This window comes from Mus caroli, chromosome 2 (genome assembly GCF_900094665.2).
Source record: "Mus caroli chromosome 2, CAROLI_EIJ_v1.1, whole genome shotgun sequence".
NCBI classification, from domain to species: Eukaryota; Metazoa; Chordata; class Mammalia; order Rodentia; family Muridae; genus Mus; species Mus caroli.
The window spans coordinates 108,563,345-108,580,324 of record NC_034571.1 but is presented as its reverse complement, the minus strand read 5'-3'; the positions used below and the strand labels follow the sequence as shown (position 1 = coordinate 108,580,324).

General features: G+C 40.2%; 1 protein-coding gene and 1 long non-coding RNA gene across 4 annotated transcripts in view; one reads left to right on the top strand and one right to left on the bottom strand.

Moving 5' to 3' along the window:
• The window catches only part of C2H15orf41 (chromosome 2 C15orf41 homolog), a 200,222-nt gene that overhangs the window by 85,151 nt on the left and 98,091 nt on the right, over positions 1 to 16,980 (bottom strand). For all 3 annotated transcript variants that reach the window (XM_021153861.1, XM_029473865.1, XM_029473866.1), the window contains 2 exons: positions 5,258 to 5,323; positions 4,524 to 4,629 (listed from right to left, as the gene is read on the bottom strand). In XM_021153861.1, coding sequence (XP_021009520.1) covers positions 4,524 to 4,629; positions 5,258 to 5,323 — 172 coding nt within the window. The remainder of the gene's footprint in view (positions 1 to 4,523; positions 4,630 to 5,257; positions 5,324 to 16,980) is intronic.
• LOC110287211 overlaps positions 1 to 16,980 on the top strand; it is a 74,113-nt gene that overhangs the window by 39,052 nt on the left and 18,081 nt on the right. Inside the window, exon 3 of the long non-coding RNA XR_002377188.2 lies at positions 10,268 to 10,344. This is a non-coding gene — a long non-coding RNA (uncharacterized LOC110287211). The remainder of the gene's footprint in view (positions 1 to 10,267; positions 10,345 to 16,980) is intronic.

Sequence of the window (16,980 nt, the reverse complement as noted above, 5' to 3'; positions counted from 1 at the left end):
GTCTCTCCTGTTTTGGAGAAGTGACTGCATTGAGGAATTTAAATCTTCTAAAGGCAAATTAAAGCAAGACAAATTGCTACAGTTTCATACCAGAGCAATGAGAGAGACATTTCAAAATGATAATATAAAAGGGATTGTGCTTTTCAAGAGTTTCCTAGAGCATATTTTCATCACTTTCTATTCATTCATGCACCCAGCTCACCTACTCACACACTCATTCATTCATGTGGGGCTAAAGCCCTGAGAGGAGACAGAGCTGACCAAGGATTTTTACTTATGAGATTGGGTGATCAAAGATGTGCTTCCAAGAATGGGAAATGAGCTGAGCTCTGGATGTCACATGAAGAAGTTAAGCGGCAATGCAAGCAAAGAAACGTCCAGGCAAGAGGATGGGGCAGAGGAAAAAAGTTGAACTACAAACAAGGATTCAAGGAAAACCAAGGAAATACATGTGATAGGAATTGCAAAAATAAGATGGGTTAGTAGGATAGAGGAGAATGTATCGACTGGGCTGAGAGGGAGGACAGATTCTTCACAGGGCCCTGAGTACCAGAGCAGAGTTGGGATTTTATTTCTGATGTAACAGCAATACAGTGAAATGTTTTGAGTTGGGGGGTGGGGTTGGGGGAGGGTGCGAGGGGGAATGACACAATATAATTCACGTTTTCCAAGTCAGGGATACGCAAAGCTGCCCATAGGGCTGTAAGACTGGGTTTGAGGAAATCAGTTTTGAAAGCCAAAGTAATTGCCCAAGAGATGCTAATGGGTGTCAAGGCAACAAGCAGTAGGTGAAATGGAAATACATACCCAGTTTGAGACACGTAAAAACAGAGCTAATGGATCTATGGTAAACTTAGATTTCTGAACTGAGTGCACATTGTGGCACCATTAGTTGAACTGAGGAAGGATGGAAGAATAACAAGAGTGAAGGAAAAAAAAAAAAAAGAAAATCAGCTTTATGAATGTTAAATCTGAGCTACTTAGAAGATACCATGAAGGACAGGCAGAAATTCATCTCAGTCAGTGCTAGATCTGGGGAGCCAACATTAGCAGAAACCAATATAGAGGTAGCATTTAATACCACAGGACCCAGTGAACGATCTGCAGGTCTACTCATCAGTGGATGTAGATAAAAGAGAGGTGTGCCCTCTAGCCAGCAGCCAGGAAGAAGAATCAGTGGAAAAGACCAAGGAAGCTGCTGGCATAGAGGGAGAAATACACACAAAAGACATCATGGAAGACAAGTGTACTGGCTAGTTTGGTGTCAACTTGACACAGCTGGAGTTATCACAGAGAAAGGAGCTTCATGCTTGTGGACGTTGTACATCGTGGTGCGGAGCCTAGTGCGCACCACGATGTACAACGTCCTCAAGCGATGAACAGCAGTATGGAAGTGTAAGCTGAATAAACCCTTTCCTCCCCAACTTGCTTCTTGGTCATGATGTTTGTGCAGGAATAGAAATCCTGACTATGCCAACAAGAAAATCAAAGGTTTTAATAAAGATGGAGTGAATGACCAACTCTCAAAACTGTTGAAGCCTGAATAAAAAATATTGTATTAAGAAAGAACGCTCTTATGAAGATGTCAACCAAAAACTAGGGGTTCAGCAATTACTGGTATGGAAAAAATGACATTATAAAAAATTGTCTTAAAATATGACTTGAATGCTCTTACATAAAAATCTGTTACCCCAAAAGCAGTGTGACAATTAGATCCCTATGGGTTTTATTGTCAATTAGGGTCAACACCCCTCTCCCCTGGCTTGGGTTTAGTCCAAATGCAAGTCTCTTTGAAAGGCTACTTTTGAGAGAATGTCTACTATTGCTGAGAACTTCATCTCCTGTTCTGTGCGCTGTGTTCACAGATAAGAAATAAACATTAGGATTCCACACATTCATGGATGGCTAACATTGCCTTGGGTCTAAATGCTAGGCCACTGGTAAATCTGTTCTGACTGCTGCATTCTTATTGCCCTCCATTTGGATTGTGATGTCTCAATGGTCCATGGTTCACTTTGGCACTGTTTGCATTTCTTTGGTTCCCTGCAAACATTTGGTGGCATTGGTGACAACCTGTATGATATATATTCCCGGAATGATCTGGAATGCTGAAAACCAAGGCTAACATTTCCTATCATATAACATGCTCCATATAAACAGTGCCTGCTTAGTGCATGTAAATGCAAAGTATATGTTTAGGTATGTAAATAATGATACTCTATGTAAAATACTAGAATAAAAAATAAAACAAAATAATATTCAAAAAACACAAGACAAGCTGAGCATGGTGGTATGCACCATAAATCCCAGAACTCTGGAGGCAGAGTCAAGTGGATCTTTGTGAGTTTGAAGCCTACATGATGAGTTCTAGGCCAGCCAAGGTTACACGCGCGCGTGTGCACACACACACACACACACACACACACACACACACACACCAAAACCCAAACAAAATCCCACTCAGCTGTAATGAAACCACATTAAAATATTGACCCCTCATTCTCCCTTGAGCCATGTCCATAATCTACAGGTTTCCTATAGGGTGAGTAGATCATGTAATGTGCTTCTGATTGATATGTGGGAGGCATACGGTAGGTGCTCAGTAGTTGAGTTGTTTCAGGATGAAGACGTGATTTTGGCATTTTTAATTGAGCTTTCTTGTTTGAAATTGAACTTCTATTTGTTCTTCAGAAAAGATGTGACCAGTACCAAAAAGGGGAACACAGTCTTAATGTGCCGTGATTTACATGATCAATTGTTTTTAACCCTTTAGTAACCCAAACTTAGGAGGTTTGATTTTCCTGTCATTGCTTTCCCTATACTCTCAAAACAGATGCTTTCTTTACTAGTTCAAACTCATCAGAAAATCGCTAAAAATCTAAAATTCAATTTGCCACATTAATGCTAATTTGAATAATGGCCGACTAACACCCAGGAAACGCTGAGGCAGCATTGATTTCTAAAACATTTTGCACTTTCCTCCTCTGTCCCTGTAAAGTAAAGCTTGGGTGCTACGCACAATTACACAAGGAAATCAAGAAGGGCATTACATTCAGCACTCTGTCATCATCACTGTTACCATGGCAAAGAGTAGGCGTAGCTTAGCACAGCTGCCACGGGCAAGATCTGCTGGCCTTTTGTAAAGCTGAGTAACAATATGATGCCAAATTCGATAGCCTCCTACCCACAGCCCACACTGTTGCCTGCAGATGCTACCATCTCCTTCCTTAATGATCTGGGCATGTGTCATCTTATTACTGTATTCTTACTGTTGACCAATGGCAGAAGAGCACGGCTAATCTAGAAAGGTTGCCCCCGATCCATTTCTTGTTTTCGTGGAGGAAAACACAGAGTGTGAGAACAGGAATGAAATCATTAAAAAAAAAAATTACAATCATAAAAAAAAATCAGAGATTCAACATTGCATTGCAGATGACAGGACACTGTTAGAGATGGATGGGGTGGGGGAGGCGAGGATCAACGTAATGAGAACCAGCAGGATAACATACTCTTTCTTTGAGTATCAGTTTAGTTATCTATACAATGGGGACAACAGTAACTTGCTGGGCTGGGGAGATGCCTCAGTTGAGAAACTGTTGCTACACAAGTCTGAGGACTGGAAGGCCAAAGCCCCGCACCGGGATCAAGGCCAGGCAGGCATGACTGTTGCCTGTATTTTAGCAATCAGAAGGCAGAGATGAGATTCCCCAGGACAAGCTACAGTCAGTGATCTCCAGGTTCCGTGGGAGACATGCCTCAATAAATAAAGTGGGAAAGTGGTGGGTTATTGTGGAAGACCATCTAAGGCCAACACTGGGACTGCACACCCACAGTAACACATATATACTCCTGCACACAGTCACATGAACCCATATACTATGGCCATGCATGCACACATGCACAACCTCCTCCTCCACCACACACACACACACACACACACGTAACCTCTTTGGAGGAATTAAATGAGACAACTTTCAGGTCCAGGCACAGGGCAGGTATTTGGTGCATCTGCCCCAACCTGAACCGCTTTAATTGTGGAGACTTCCATCTCATCAGGATGGTTGTAGAAATCCATACATAAACTGTTTGGTACTGTAAGGCAAATCATTTTCATTTTTCCTGTGGTTTGGATACTGTCTTCAGGTAACTGTGAATAAATTAATTTTTATGGTCTAGAAGGAAGCATAAATTCCACATCAAAAGGATAAAATTCAGTGTCTATACCATATTATGCACCACAGCTTGTTATCTGTATTTTAAGTGACACTAATGTAATCACTGGAAAGCAGGAAGTAGGCTATACTTGTTTTGACCTTAAGCACAGATTTTTAAGTTTTAAAAAATAAAGCAACATCATGAAAGCAGAGAAATTTAAATTATCTCAAATGAATACATTAATAGAGTCTGTATTTACTAGGGAAAAAAAGGCTCCTAGCATTTTTACCTGTTAAACAAAATATTTTTTTCTAATGAGACTTCCTCTGAGTATCGTTTATCTTAAGAGAAAAATAATGGGACCTTACCTATTCCAGTAGCTCCAGAATTGGCCATGCAGGTAGGCGTGGTGGCTACATTCATCACCAAATGAGGCTTTGCTTTCAATCCAGTGAATTATGTGCCCTTCCACAGCTAAGGGACAAAGCATTACTAATACATTGTGAAGGAGAGGGAAGATTGAAAATCCTCAACTATGTCCTGGCCTCTCTATGCCTCACATTAATGAGCAGGGGCTTAGCCTCTGCCACTCACTGTGGGCGTAATTTATAAAACAACACGTTTGTGTGAGTTCATCACCAGGCACGCTGGGGCCACAGTTTCATCCTGTTCTCCTCACCCCATTTTTCAAAACTCCCTTTCCTAGTGCTTACGACGCTGTTCTGTGGCTCGACAAGTGACATGTCAAGACCAAAGTGTGCCTGGCTATCTGGCAAAGCTGTGTTTTTAAAATTCAAAATTTAGAGAAATGAACTGAGAAGGGCAACTTTAAAAATGCCTTCAGAAGGCATGCTCGCCCCTTCCTTAAGTGTATGGAGAAGTTTTGAGGCACAAGCTTCATCTGAACCAACTGCGAGACAATATAAGATCATCTTTTCCAATAGTTTACTCATTTCAACACAGTATTATAAAGATAATCTACTCTGAAAACATTTGCTAATAATAACATGCAAAAAAAAAAAAAAAAAAAAAAAAACCCAAGCCAAAACCCAAACCAAACCCCAACCCCCTTCTATACAGAGATGCATATCCAAGCACTTACCAACTGGCACCTGTAAAATGAAGTCTGGGGTTTTGTCATAGCCCTTTGCACGGAGCTGATCCTCATCTGCAGGAAGAACAAACACTATCATTTATCGAGGCACTCCATTAAAAAGACAGCAATATAATTGCTTTTCTTTCTTAAATATGTGTAAAAATTACTAATGCAGCCATACGTGTCTTTCTTATGCGTGCAATGCCATGTCAGAATAAATGAATTTTCTTCCCAAAACTGAATCAGAGATACAAGAATGCTTCTTTGTCCTTTTTTGCATTTTTATGTCTTTATTATAAACATCATTAATCCAAGCTGTCAAGAGCTACCTTTTTTTGGGTAATTGAAAATTCTCAAAATAAATATACTTACTGATGGAAAGTAAAGAGAGCTGCTACAATGGAAGTCACTATTGCTAGTAGTCAATATTGACAGTTTACAGTAAGGCAGAAGCACGGTAGCCTTTGCAACCAGGAAATGAATGCTTCTGTTAAAGCAGTCAGGAAACTCTGATTTAAATTAATAAAAGGAAAGGAGGGAGAGGGAGATCTCCACAGTCGGTTGTCTTGTTTAATCCCTTAGGTATACAACTGTTTCTCCGATTGGGAGTTTGAAGGCCTGAAGTCTGTATGCACATCCAAAAAACAAACAGGCTTGAAAATGTTTTCTCTGTCTTTTCAACTTCTTCTGTAAATATCAATGACCCTGTTGGAAGGGAAGAAAGCAGAGAAACGGAGACCCAGATAAAGTTGGAAAAACTAGCAAGGGGCTTGGAAAAAAAAAAAAAAGAAAGAAAGAAAGAAAGAAAACAACCCTCCTAGTATTTTCTAAATGCTGTCCTTGACTTCTAATGGCATTACGATGTGATTTCTGAAACAGAGAGTTCTCCATTAGATTTTGGAGTGACCTGGTCATTCAATTCCAGGCATGGCTTTCTGTCTTCACCCAACCTCAACTAATGGCCCAACCAAGTAACAAGGAAGGCCGAGTGGTCTCTTAACACCTACTGGGCTGTTGACATTGTCATGCATCCCATTGGCCTTCCTGCATCAACTTTGATTAAAATTAATGGCCCATCCCCAGTGTTGGGTAGCTTATTTCCAATCCATTTGTCAGCCCAAGACAGTGGTTTCACGGCCAGCTTTGAGAAGCTCTGTTTTAGAGCATTCTTGTGTACATCCTGAAAGGTCAGCATTTTAAACATAAATAAGCTTTTAATGAGAAGACACACATTAACGTAGATATCTAAGTGGAATGCTGTTAGAAGTTGGTATTTTTACTCAGATTTAGAAGGCTTGATGCTAGCTAGCATTCAGAACAGTTCTCTCTCTTTGAAATACAAAAATACAAATAAAAATAAAAATGAAAATCAAGCCATTGAAATAATGAAATACAAATCAAACTAAGGTTAATTTTTAAAACAAAAGGATTCTGAAACTGGGCTACAAAAATAGAACAGAAAATTCCTACTCTTTAACTGTACTCTGACCAGAGGTATTTATTCAAATCAACCCTAATGTTTTGAGAGATGGTTGAGACACATGATGGAGTTTTAAAAGCTGGTTGACATTAACAACAACAACAACACAATAGATAATATTTCACTAAAACTACCTTAGTTTCCTCAGCCTATGTAGATGTTAAAACAATGATATGCTTCTGACAACAGCTCAGAACAAAACTTCAAAGGTCACCAAGCAATCCGCAAGCACACTCAGACCCCTTTAAGAGCAGAAGCACACTGCATGGTGCAAAATAACTCACGGGACTGCTACTCCATGGCTTCCCTCATGTGAACATTTAAAATCCCAAACCCCAAACTTGGCTACTAGATGAAGCTAGGGAATGTTCCCATCCTTTTGTAGAGAATTCCAAAGTATCAGGGGACAAAGGCTCAGTCATAAGTCTGTCTGCCATCTTTCCCCTATCTTCAAGTCCTTCCATATTCTCAGTATCTATGAACTTGATCCTATACTGTGCCCAGCATAGCCTCTTAATATCTGAGTCCTTGCCAGTGTTTCTTATAATAAGAGGTTATTTAAAACATCTGAAATGCTCTTTATTTTACTTACAAAACAGTCACTGCCATACCCCTTCATTTCATGCCCCCATGTAGGGGTGCCCCAACCTGCTTATATGCAACCTGTTTTATGCAACCTGGATAATTCCGTGATGTTGAGTGAAGAGAACAGTGCAGAGAGAATAGTGCAAGTCGAGGCAGAAGCACTGTGAACAGGTGGCTCACTGGGTTGGGCCTCATGGGCAAGCCTACCTACGGGCAAGCCTACCGACTGACCCAGCTTCCTGCCTTTACGCTATGCTTCTTTCTTGGCCCTAGGATTTCTGTTTTTTTGTTTTTTGTTTTCTTTTCTTTTATTGGATATTTTTTGGATATTGGATATTGGATTTGGATATTGGATATTGGATTTTATTGGATATACCCCCTTTTCCAGTTCTCCCTCCCCCTGCCCCCTCCCCCTGATTATAAGAGGGTGCTCACCCATCCACTCTGGCCTCCCCGTCCGGGCATTCCCCTATGTTGGGGCATCGAGCCTTCACAGGACCAGGCCCTTGGATTTCAAATGGGTTCCTGACAATAGAGCACTATAGAGGTTTAGAAAACCTCCAGGTAGACTTGAAATTGGTTGGCATGCTGCACTTGCAGGAGTCTGAAGCTGTGTGCTTTGTTCTGCCCTTAGTTCTTTCTACCCACTATGTGCTGGCTCCTCTGCAGTGACTGTGCCCACAGGCTTGGACACATTGATGTTGTTGCTTAGAGGACCTGACTCTGGTGTCCCCCCTCACTACCAGCATACTCTCCACATGTATTCGATGCCTCGAAAAAACAAGTACATTAATTAAACGTACATTTTAAATATTATTTATGGTTTCTGTAAAGCCTACTTAGTTGGGTGATTTCTTTTTTTGTAAATTTATTTAACTCCTTAGGCATAGATAAAGCACAGAGGCAATGATGCTGGCCCAAAGTTTGAGGTTTCTTTGAAAGTCCTGTGGTTCTCCAAATGTCTGAACTTCAACTAACTGTGGCTGTAAAGGACAGAAGTGACCCCTTCTTTAATAATTTTTCTTACATCAGTAGTGTTTTAAGTAACACCTCCCTTATCTGGTCTTTAGATTTGAGTAGAATCTCTCCAGAAATCCATTCTGAACAGAGGACTGTGCTATTACTGGGTAACCATGATCACATTCCTATTTCTTATCTGACTATTGATCTGTGCAGATATTCCCCTCCACTAGAGACAGGTGTGCAGTCTACATTTCCCCAAGAACTACAGAGTTCATAGAGATTCTTCAACTTTACACATACTTTAGTTAAGTAGTTACTTCAGATTCTTGTCTCTCCCTAGTTGAAACTAGATGTCTACTCTCTCTTCAAAAAACATAAAATAATAAAAAAAAATGAGGAAAGACAAGAAATAATATTAGTTAAGAGAAGAGAAAACCGTGCGAGCAGCAATCTGAAATAGCACTCTTAGTACCCTTGCCCCATCAGTTCTACTGACCTTAGTCAGTGAGCACAGCAGACTGGAAGAAAGACTTTCCTGGCTCTAGGTGCACATATAAATCTATACATTTCATAGCTCCTAAATTCACTGATCCTATGGTCTGTTTCAGCATCAAAATAAATATAAGAATATTATCACTTACAAGCCTTCACATCCACCAAATGAAGAATTATAGATAACAAGGACCTCACAAAACTATATGTCTGTGCTGGTCAGGTGTTAGAGATGACTACACCCACATTCTAACTAATACATCCGAAAAGAAGCGCAGAGAAGTTAAGTTACCCATCAAGACTTGGATTTCTTAAGTAGAGATGACAGTAGATGAGAGCCATGTCAACCCAGTCCTACTTTGTCCTCACAGACTCTACATTACTCTACAATTCTCAATTATGGCAATAATTAAGTTGGAACATGTATGATAACTTATGAAGAGCGAAGGATTCTCCTTTTCCTTCTGTGTGATTGGTGGGTGGCCACATCAGATACCATTCAGAGGAATTCGAGCTTCAGAAGTCCTCCTGTCCTTACATCTCAAAACTCAACAAAACTGTGTCCACAGAAGAAAGAGATTTTTAAAAACTACTTTTGAATACTATTTCAACTATACAAAAACAACACAGGTCTCTGTTTATTTTTCCATTGTCAGCCCTGTTCTTAGGTGATATTTTCAATGGGGATCACACATGCGTAAAGAACATTGTGAGCGCTTAATTTCAATGGCCTTTGAATTATCTCCTTGAAGTACCCAAAATATCCAAAGCAATTAGCTACTAATTACACAATTCCTTTGTTTAAAATAAAGGGCTGAAGTTTAGTCAGAGAATAAGACACATCTGAAACTAGTTAAGATATACTTAAGAATCATATTTAAGACTATTAAGAAAATGTTTTCCTTAACCTGTACTGGTTTATTACAATCTTTAAATTTAAGATATACATCATTTCCAAAGAAATTGTACAAATTCCAGTTTGCAAGACCTGAAAATGAGAAGTGACACTCTGAAGTGACCCATGGTTTTCTTAATGGATAGAAACTACTAAATAAAATAAACAAATGATTAAAAGATACTCATTTAAAACATTGTACAGGTTTCTAAATTCAGAGAGAGCCCAAAGCAAATACATCAACACAATAAAAACAAAACAAAACAAAACAAAAAAACTATAGTTTATCTCTTCTACGCTAGTATGTCATGTGCTTACATCACATTTTCTAGAACATTCTTAATTGAGTGCTTAGAGGTGCAACCTTTCTTCTCTGTATGTTCCCTAAGAAGTTTCACCGTCTTTTCTGCTGAAGGCATCGGTAGGGCTTCAGTAACAGTTGCCATTATGATATACAAATGGTGTAAGGGTACACAGAACACAAACAATGAGTGGCAAGACTACCTCGCACAGAAATGAAATCTTTACCAAATCTTTATCAAAGTCACTAATAAGGACTGCCAATGACTGCTCTGATCTTATTCTCTGCTTATGTCTTTAGGGGACAATACTAAGGGAAACTGAAGATAGGAAACAAGTAGGAGGTCCAGAAGCTGGAGCAGTGTGAAGAGGAGCTAGGTAGGCTGTCCTGGCTGGGTGTGGAGTGGGGAACAGAGCAAATCACTGGAAATGTTTTTGGCTTCATGCTTCAAAGGAACAGACAAATCAGCATGGTAGATGTCTTAGTCTCAACCATAGCAACTCTTATAAAGAAAAACATTTAACTGCGGCTGACTTACAGTTCACAGGTTCAGTCCATTATCATCATGGTGGGAAGCATGGTGCCATGCAGGCAAACATGGTGCTAGAGAAGTTGAGAGTTCTACATCCAGATCTGCAGGCAGCACAAGAAGACTGAGACACACTAGGCCTGGATTGAGCATCTGAGACCTCAAAGCCCTAACTCCAGTGACATACTTCCTCCAACAAGGCCACACCTCCTAAAGTACCACTCCTTATGGGCCAATCTTTCAAACACTACAGGAGACAAATGAGACACACCCTCACAGGCTACTGGGAGAGTAGTAGGTTGTAATGTAGACTCAGGCAGTTTCTCCTTCAAAAACATAGAGCCTGTGCCAATGTCAAAATTCTGATGAGTGGCAGAATGTTAGCCTATCTCTCCTTGCTTTTTCTCCCTGAATTGGTATCCATGGAAGAGGCATATTCACTGTTGCAAGAAATAATTAAGAGTCCTTACTGGAACAAATATATCCCCACATATGCAAATCTGTAATGTAGACAGACCACAGAGTCAATCCAGTAGTAATAGTAAATGATTTGACTCAGGTAGGCTCTGAGTATGGAGAATAAACATAGAAACTGCAATTAATTCACTGCAGAGAGAGAATGCTTTGTTTGGATTCCCTGCAACTATCCTGCCTGGCATTGCTATCCCACACTATGATTTTGCTAGGTAGTCAGTGACCTGTCCCCCCAGCCACTCAGCTCTGAGTGGACACTGGACCAAAGAAGCTGACATCAGAACCCTGTCTGTGATTTTTTTTTTTTGAGGTGACAGGACAACTTTTTTTGAGATTACAGTACTAAGAAATAAACTAATGATGCCTGTCAGTGGCCATCTTTGCTTCCTGAGAAGGAGGGCAGCACTGGGAAGTACACATGCCGAGGACACAGGCGGGGTGGGTGACAGACTTGTCTTCTGAGCACCAGGCACACCTAAAGCAAAGTGCTCTCCTTGGCTGCTGCCAGGTCTCTATTAAAACCTATTAGTTCTTTGTGTGAGCAAGTGCAACAGTGCCTTTGGATTTCTGCTGCTAACAACCAAGAGTTTCCAGAAATTGTTTGTGGTCAGGAAAGCAGAAGAGCGGCAGGCATGCTATCTAACTACAGTGACAGCGAGGGAAGGGCTGTGGGCCTTGAGCAAGTAGTCACAGCAACACCATTCAGATGTTTGGTGTTTCAGAGAGAGAGAGAGTATATGTGTGTTCAAACAGCAGGGAGTTGTCTAAGGTTCCCCTCTCTTGGTTCTAGAAGGAAGTATATACAAGAATATTTGAGAACAATCTCTTTTCATTGTAGTGTCTCCAGGAAGAGGGTGGAACCCCAATTACCAATACCCCTAATAGCACATTCCTGACACTGCAAAATCTATCTTCTTTTAACACTCCAATAGACAGGCATTTAAGTGTTTGATTCCTTACGACAAAGTATCTAACCATCTCTGCTCCCTACAGCCTACATCATCTGCTTATTTCTATTCTCCTATCACTGCTAACATCTGCATGTAAACCACCTAAGTACTCTCTGCCTCACCTGCTCTTGCTGCCTGCTCCTCACCTGAAATCATAATCCCGTTTGTCACACTAAGATGACTGCCCTAGCGCAGCACCCTTGTTTCAAGGTAGTGGAGGAAACAGCAGGAACAGATGAACTCTTAGAAACAAAGATCCTAATTTCTTTGGGCAAGGGACATCCTTCCCTAAGCCTATTTAATTTTACACATTAGACCCTCTTGGAGTCCCAGAGAGTAATACATGGATGCTCAAAATGCACCCGCATAAAATATGCTGGTTTGTCTAAGCATAGGGGGAAAGGAGTGAGGCAGGGCTAAAGTAAGTGCCTCTCAGGTGTCACTCAAAGTAATTGTTAGTGTCTACTAACGGGGTAACATTTGCTAGAGAGAAGAAAATACCTCCAGAGCCGTCCTTATTAAGTCAAACTTAACAAGAGTTTGCACCCAACAGTGGCTGTTGGAGGCACTAATGAAAGTCCCCTTGACCTGGAGACATGCCAACCTGAGCTGATGAGTGGTTTCTCTTCTGTCTCTGGGATGAGTTCTTAAAGGCTCTTACTCTCCCATTGCTGTCACCATTTCTTCACTATATTCCACTGCTCTCGGCCCAAAGGTCTCAAAAGTCTCCCTGAAAGCGAGCCAACCACTCCCCTCAAAATATAGAAAAGCTGGAGAGAAGGTACAGCATCGCAAAGCATGGTCTCACGGAGCCCTTGGAGGCAATGTGGAGGAGCACAAATGCTTCCTAATGGACTTCAAGCAGAGTGTTCTCTGTGCACTTGAACGTAAAGGTGTGTGCAGTTCCTGATATGTTGGAGACTCAATAAGCTAACTACTCAGTACTGAGTCTAACTGGGCGGCCTGCGGAAAGAACTGCTCACAGACACTGAGATCTATAGAAGAATTTCCTGGAAGTTTGCATACTTGAGTTAACTTTTAAAAAGTGTTTTTAAAAATCTTCCAGCATTTTTCCATAACAATCACTTAAAAGACTGGTGAGCTCAGTGCAAGAGAGCCAAACTGGCAAGTCAGAGCAGCCATTCCGGAAGTCCAGGAGGAGGTCTGCTGAAAGCAAGCTGTGGAATACACAAAATTCTGTCTAACACAACTTCACTAAGAAACACTATTTAGGAGACAGCAGGGTTTTTTTTTTTTAATCTCTAAAATATAGCTAGTAGTTTTTAGTATAAAAATAGTATATGAATGCCCCTGTTGGCTTTTAGTACAAAAAAGGAAACACAGAGAGAGAGAGAGAGAGAGAGAGAGAGAGAGAGAGAGAGAGAGAGAGAAGGCGAGAGCGAGCTCAACAGTAAAGACCAAGTTTTATCTCTAGTTCCCACATAGAGCAGCACACAACCTCCTGTAATTCCAACTCCAGGTGATCTGAAGCCTTTGCTGTTGTCCTCTGTGGGCAGCTGCACTCATGTGCACACACCTACACACATGCACTTAAGGAAAAAAGTAATTAAAGTACAACGTAAGTTTAAAATCACCCCAAGCACATTTATTACCACTGGAAAGATACTAGGTGCATACCTGCTAAGTAGGGTACACAGATAGACCCATGCTCCCTCTGGACCAGGGACCAGGGCTCTACAAAAGCTGGACCTAACTGATGTATCCTCAGAACAATATTCAGCTTACTTGCTAATTTGTGGAATAAATATCACTTCTTAGTGAAATTAAGGTTATCTATTCATCTTTGAAGTATCTTATTTCAAACACTTATTTGGATAATATGAAACAGGTAAGTTTTTAAGGCAGGATAAATCTGTAAGAGTAAATGTATATTTCCAACCATCAAGACTACCCTTCCACCACACTCCCAGGACTACGGTGCCTTGCTATGTCCCATGTCACTGAAACTGCTCAACTGCTCAGCTAATAGCTACAAGACAAGGAAACTCAAGACAGAACTAAGGCTAGAAAAATACTAGTTTTCTTTTCTATTGGTGAGAGGTAGAGGTCAAAGAAAATAAAATGGGTGGAAATTTTACAACAGAATAAAATGCATAGAGGAAAGTCATGAGCTCTAAAGTATAAAAAATTAATAGTTAAATAATAATAAGAAAGGCTGTTTTATAAAACTATTGTAGATTAGAAGTAGAGTGGGGAGGAGAGAAAGAGACAGACAGATAGACATAGGAAGAAAGAGAAATTATTTTTGCTTACTAAAGACAGAGGCAAACATTTACAATGTCAGTAACAACATTCAAGGAACAGACAAATAAGCAAGAAAAATATGGTTGGAGTAGCAATCTGTTTATATACTGATATTATCCCATACTGCTTTTAAAATGATCATCTATTTGAGTTTGCCTGGCACAATACTTTGCAGCTAATTAATCACTGAGGAGGTATTTATAAAGTAAAAGAACAATAATTCTACACAATACACTTCATACAAGATTTAGATTTTCATGTTTTAACTGTAAATAAACATGTTAGCTTGCTGCTACATTGGAATACTTAGAATGCATAGAATAAACTAACAAGTGTTTGTATTCTGATGAGGAAATACTCCAAACATAACTGAAATTACTGTAAGGATTTGTCTAAGCTTACTACTAGTCGTTTTTAAAAAATATTAGTTAGGTATCTTCTTAGGGTATTGTCAGGTACCTATTTCCTCAGAACTGACATACTCCATCTTCCAAGGAAGGAGACAGTATCCTAAGACTCAGAAAGCTAACAAAACTCGAAAGGTTCAGCAAGTTGCAAAATCCACAAAGCCACTCCCACAGCTTATAAAAGCAGTGGAAACCTGCCTGGGAGAGGAGCCTTCCTTCAGTAGAACTGACTGTATGTTTTATAGTGAGCTCCAGCACAAAACTTTCTCGATCACAGTGGGGTGGACTTTTCTGTGATACAGCTGCCTCTGAGTCACACATGCCTGCAAATAACTCCAATAAACTCACTGGTTCACTGGTTGATGCATGAGTTGGGTGGAACCCATTCTTTGGTGTTTCACTGATGACCTATCTTGTGAGATCAATGTTTGTTCAAGCCACACCAAACAAAGTCACACTACAGAACTGGCGCTCAAACAAGGACTACTAGAATTTATGGTGAGTTGGGCGTGGGGAGAGCAGTTACACAGTCTCTGTAATGGGGAATCCTATGGTATCTGTCCTCTATTTTGAATGGTGTGACACACTTCTTTGATGAAAAGGGACTATGGGGATGCTTCCCAAATGGCTAGTGAACTTAACAATACACAGCAGTTTCTGAAAGTAGCACGTATGGACCAGGATCATAGCAGGCTGTTGCCTGGCCTTTGCTTTGGGCCGTAAAAGATGCAACCAAGTCTGAGCTGTTTATCTAGAAAGAGCCTGCTTGCAGAAGAGAGGAATTTCAGTGAGAAAAGATACAAGTAGAAAAATGGAAGATGGATGGATGGATTGTAGCAGGCAGGATGCAAGGAAAAGGGAGAAGAACATCTAATTTGTTTAGTCCAACAAGAATTCCAGCAACAGATAATTTGTTCCCATTTCCTTCAAGAAAACTCACACAACCAATAGATTTCCATCAAATAATTTACCCAGAACAGAATGGAATATATGGGACCCATCAAATTCAGTATTTAAGTATTTCTATACATTTTTGCAATTGGAAACAGTTATTTGACCATATAGTAGCATTGGCATTTGTGACTTGAAGTGAGTCTAGTCAAACACACTCAGTTCCAGTTATCTGAGGTTCTAGACTTAAGTTTAGGTCACATCTAAACTCTGTGAACTTCTTTCCCATTGAAGTTTGCTAGTCCTCAGGGAGGAAGTGAACAGAAGTTAAGCCAGACAAACACGTGAGCCTGAGAGGGTGTGACTGTCCATTGGTAGATGGTACTGTGAGCCTGAGGAGGTGTGACTGTCCATTGGTAGATGGTACTGTGAGCCTGAGGGGTGTGACTGTCCATTGGTAGATGGTACTGTGAGCCTGAGGGGTGTGACTGTCCATTGGTAGATGGTGCTGAAGAATGACCCCAGTGTGCTCAGGGAAGACAACTACAATGACCTGCATCTGGATAATGGGTGGATCATACCGTTATAATTTTATCAGAACACTACGGCTCTAAAACACGATAGAGTGCCTCATGGGCACCAATTGTAACTAGCTTTGAGCTGATAACCCACTTTATTTAGCATTATGTGTTTTTAAAGGGAAATTTATTCACATATTACATTATTTCCAACGGTTATACAATTGACTTGCCCGTTTCATATGAAAACACTCAACTGGTTCCACTCTCCAAATTTAGTAACTGGTTCCTAATTTATCAACGTTCTTTAACTTTAATGAGTGAATATCTATGATCATTCTCAGCTTGCAACTTACCCTACTCCACTCTCCTCCGGGTTATGAACTAAACAACTGAGCAGGATGAAAGTTTTAGCCTAGCTCTTAAGGATTTAACATTCCTTCACCAGTGTCTTGTCCATTTTACAATAAAATTAAGTAATGGAATATGTTTTCCCTTTTAGTCTCTAAAATTATAAAGTTTCTTCGAGGTCTGCATGAATCTGCTCACTAGCACGATTGCTGTTGATCTTTCGTTGCTTGCCACAGACACAGCAGAGGAGAAAAATTAATGCTTTGTTGGGTGCTTTATGGTTGGGATGCCCCATTATTACATGGATGTTGTTCCAGGCTCTGTTTCTGACAATGAAGAGATGAAAGAAATAACATTGAACAGTAAAATTCTCTACTGGGTCACATCTGAATGCAGACATTGGGGGATTTTGAAAAATTATACTAAACCTATGATGCAATTAATACTTGGCAGGAAAGCAATAAAAGCTTAATATTTTGCTTTTCAATAACAGGACTTTCCAGTATGCGGACATGAACATACCTAACATGAATTTTTCTAAGTATTCTCTTTAATATATAAAGCATTTTATAGACAATATTTCTTTGTTTCTTTCTCTCATAAGGCTTAGATTATGGTTAATATCTCA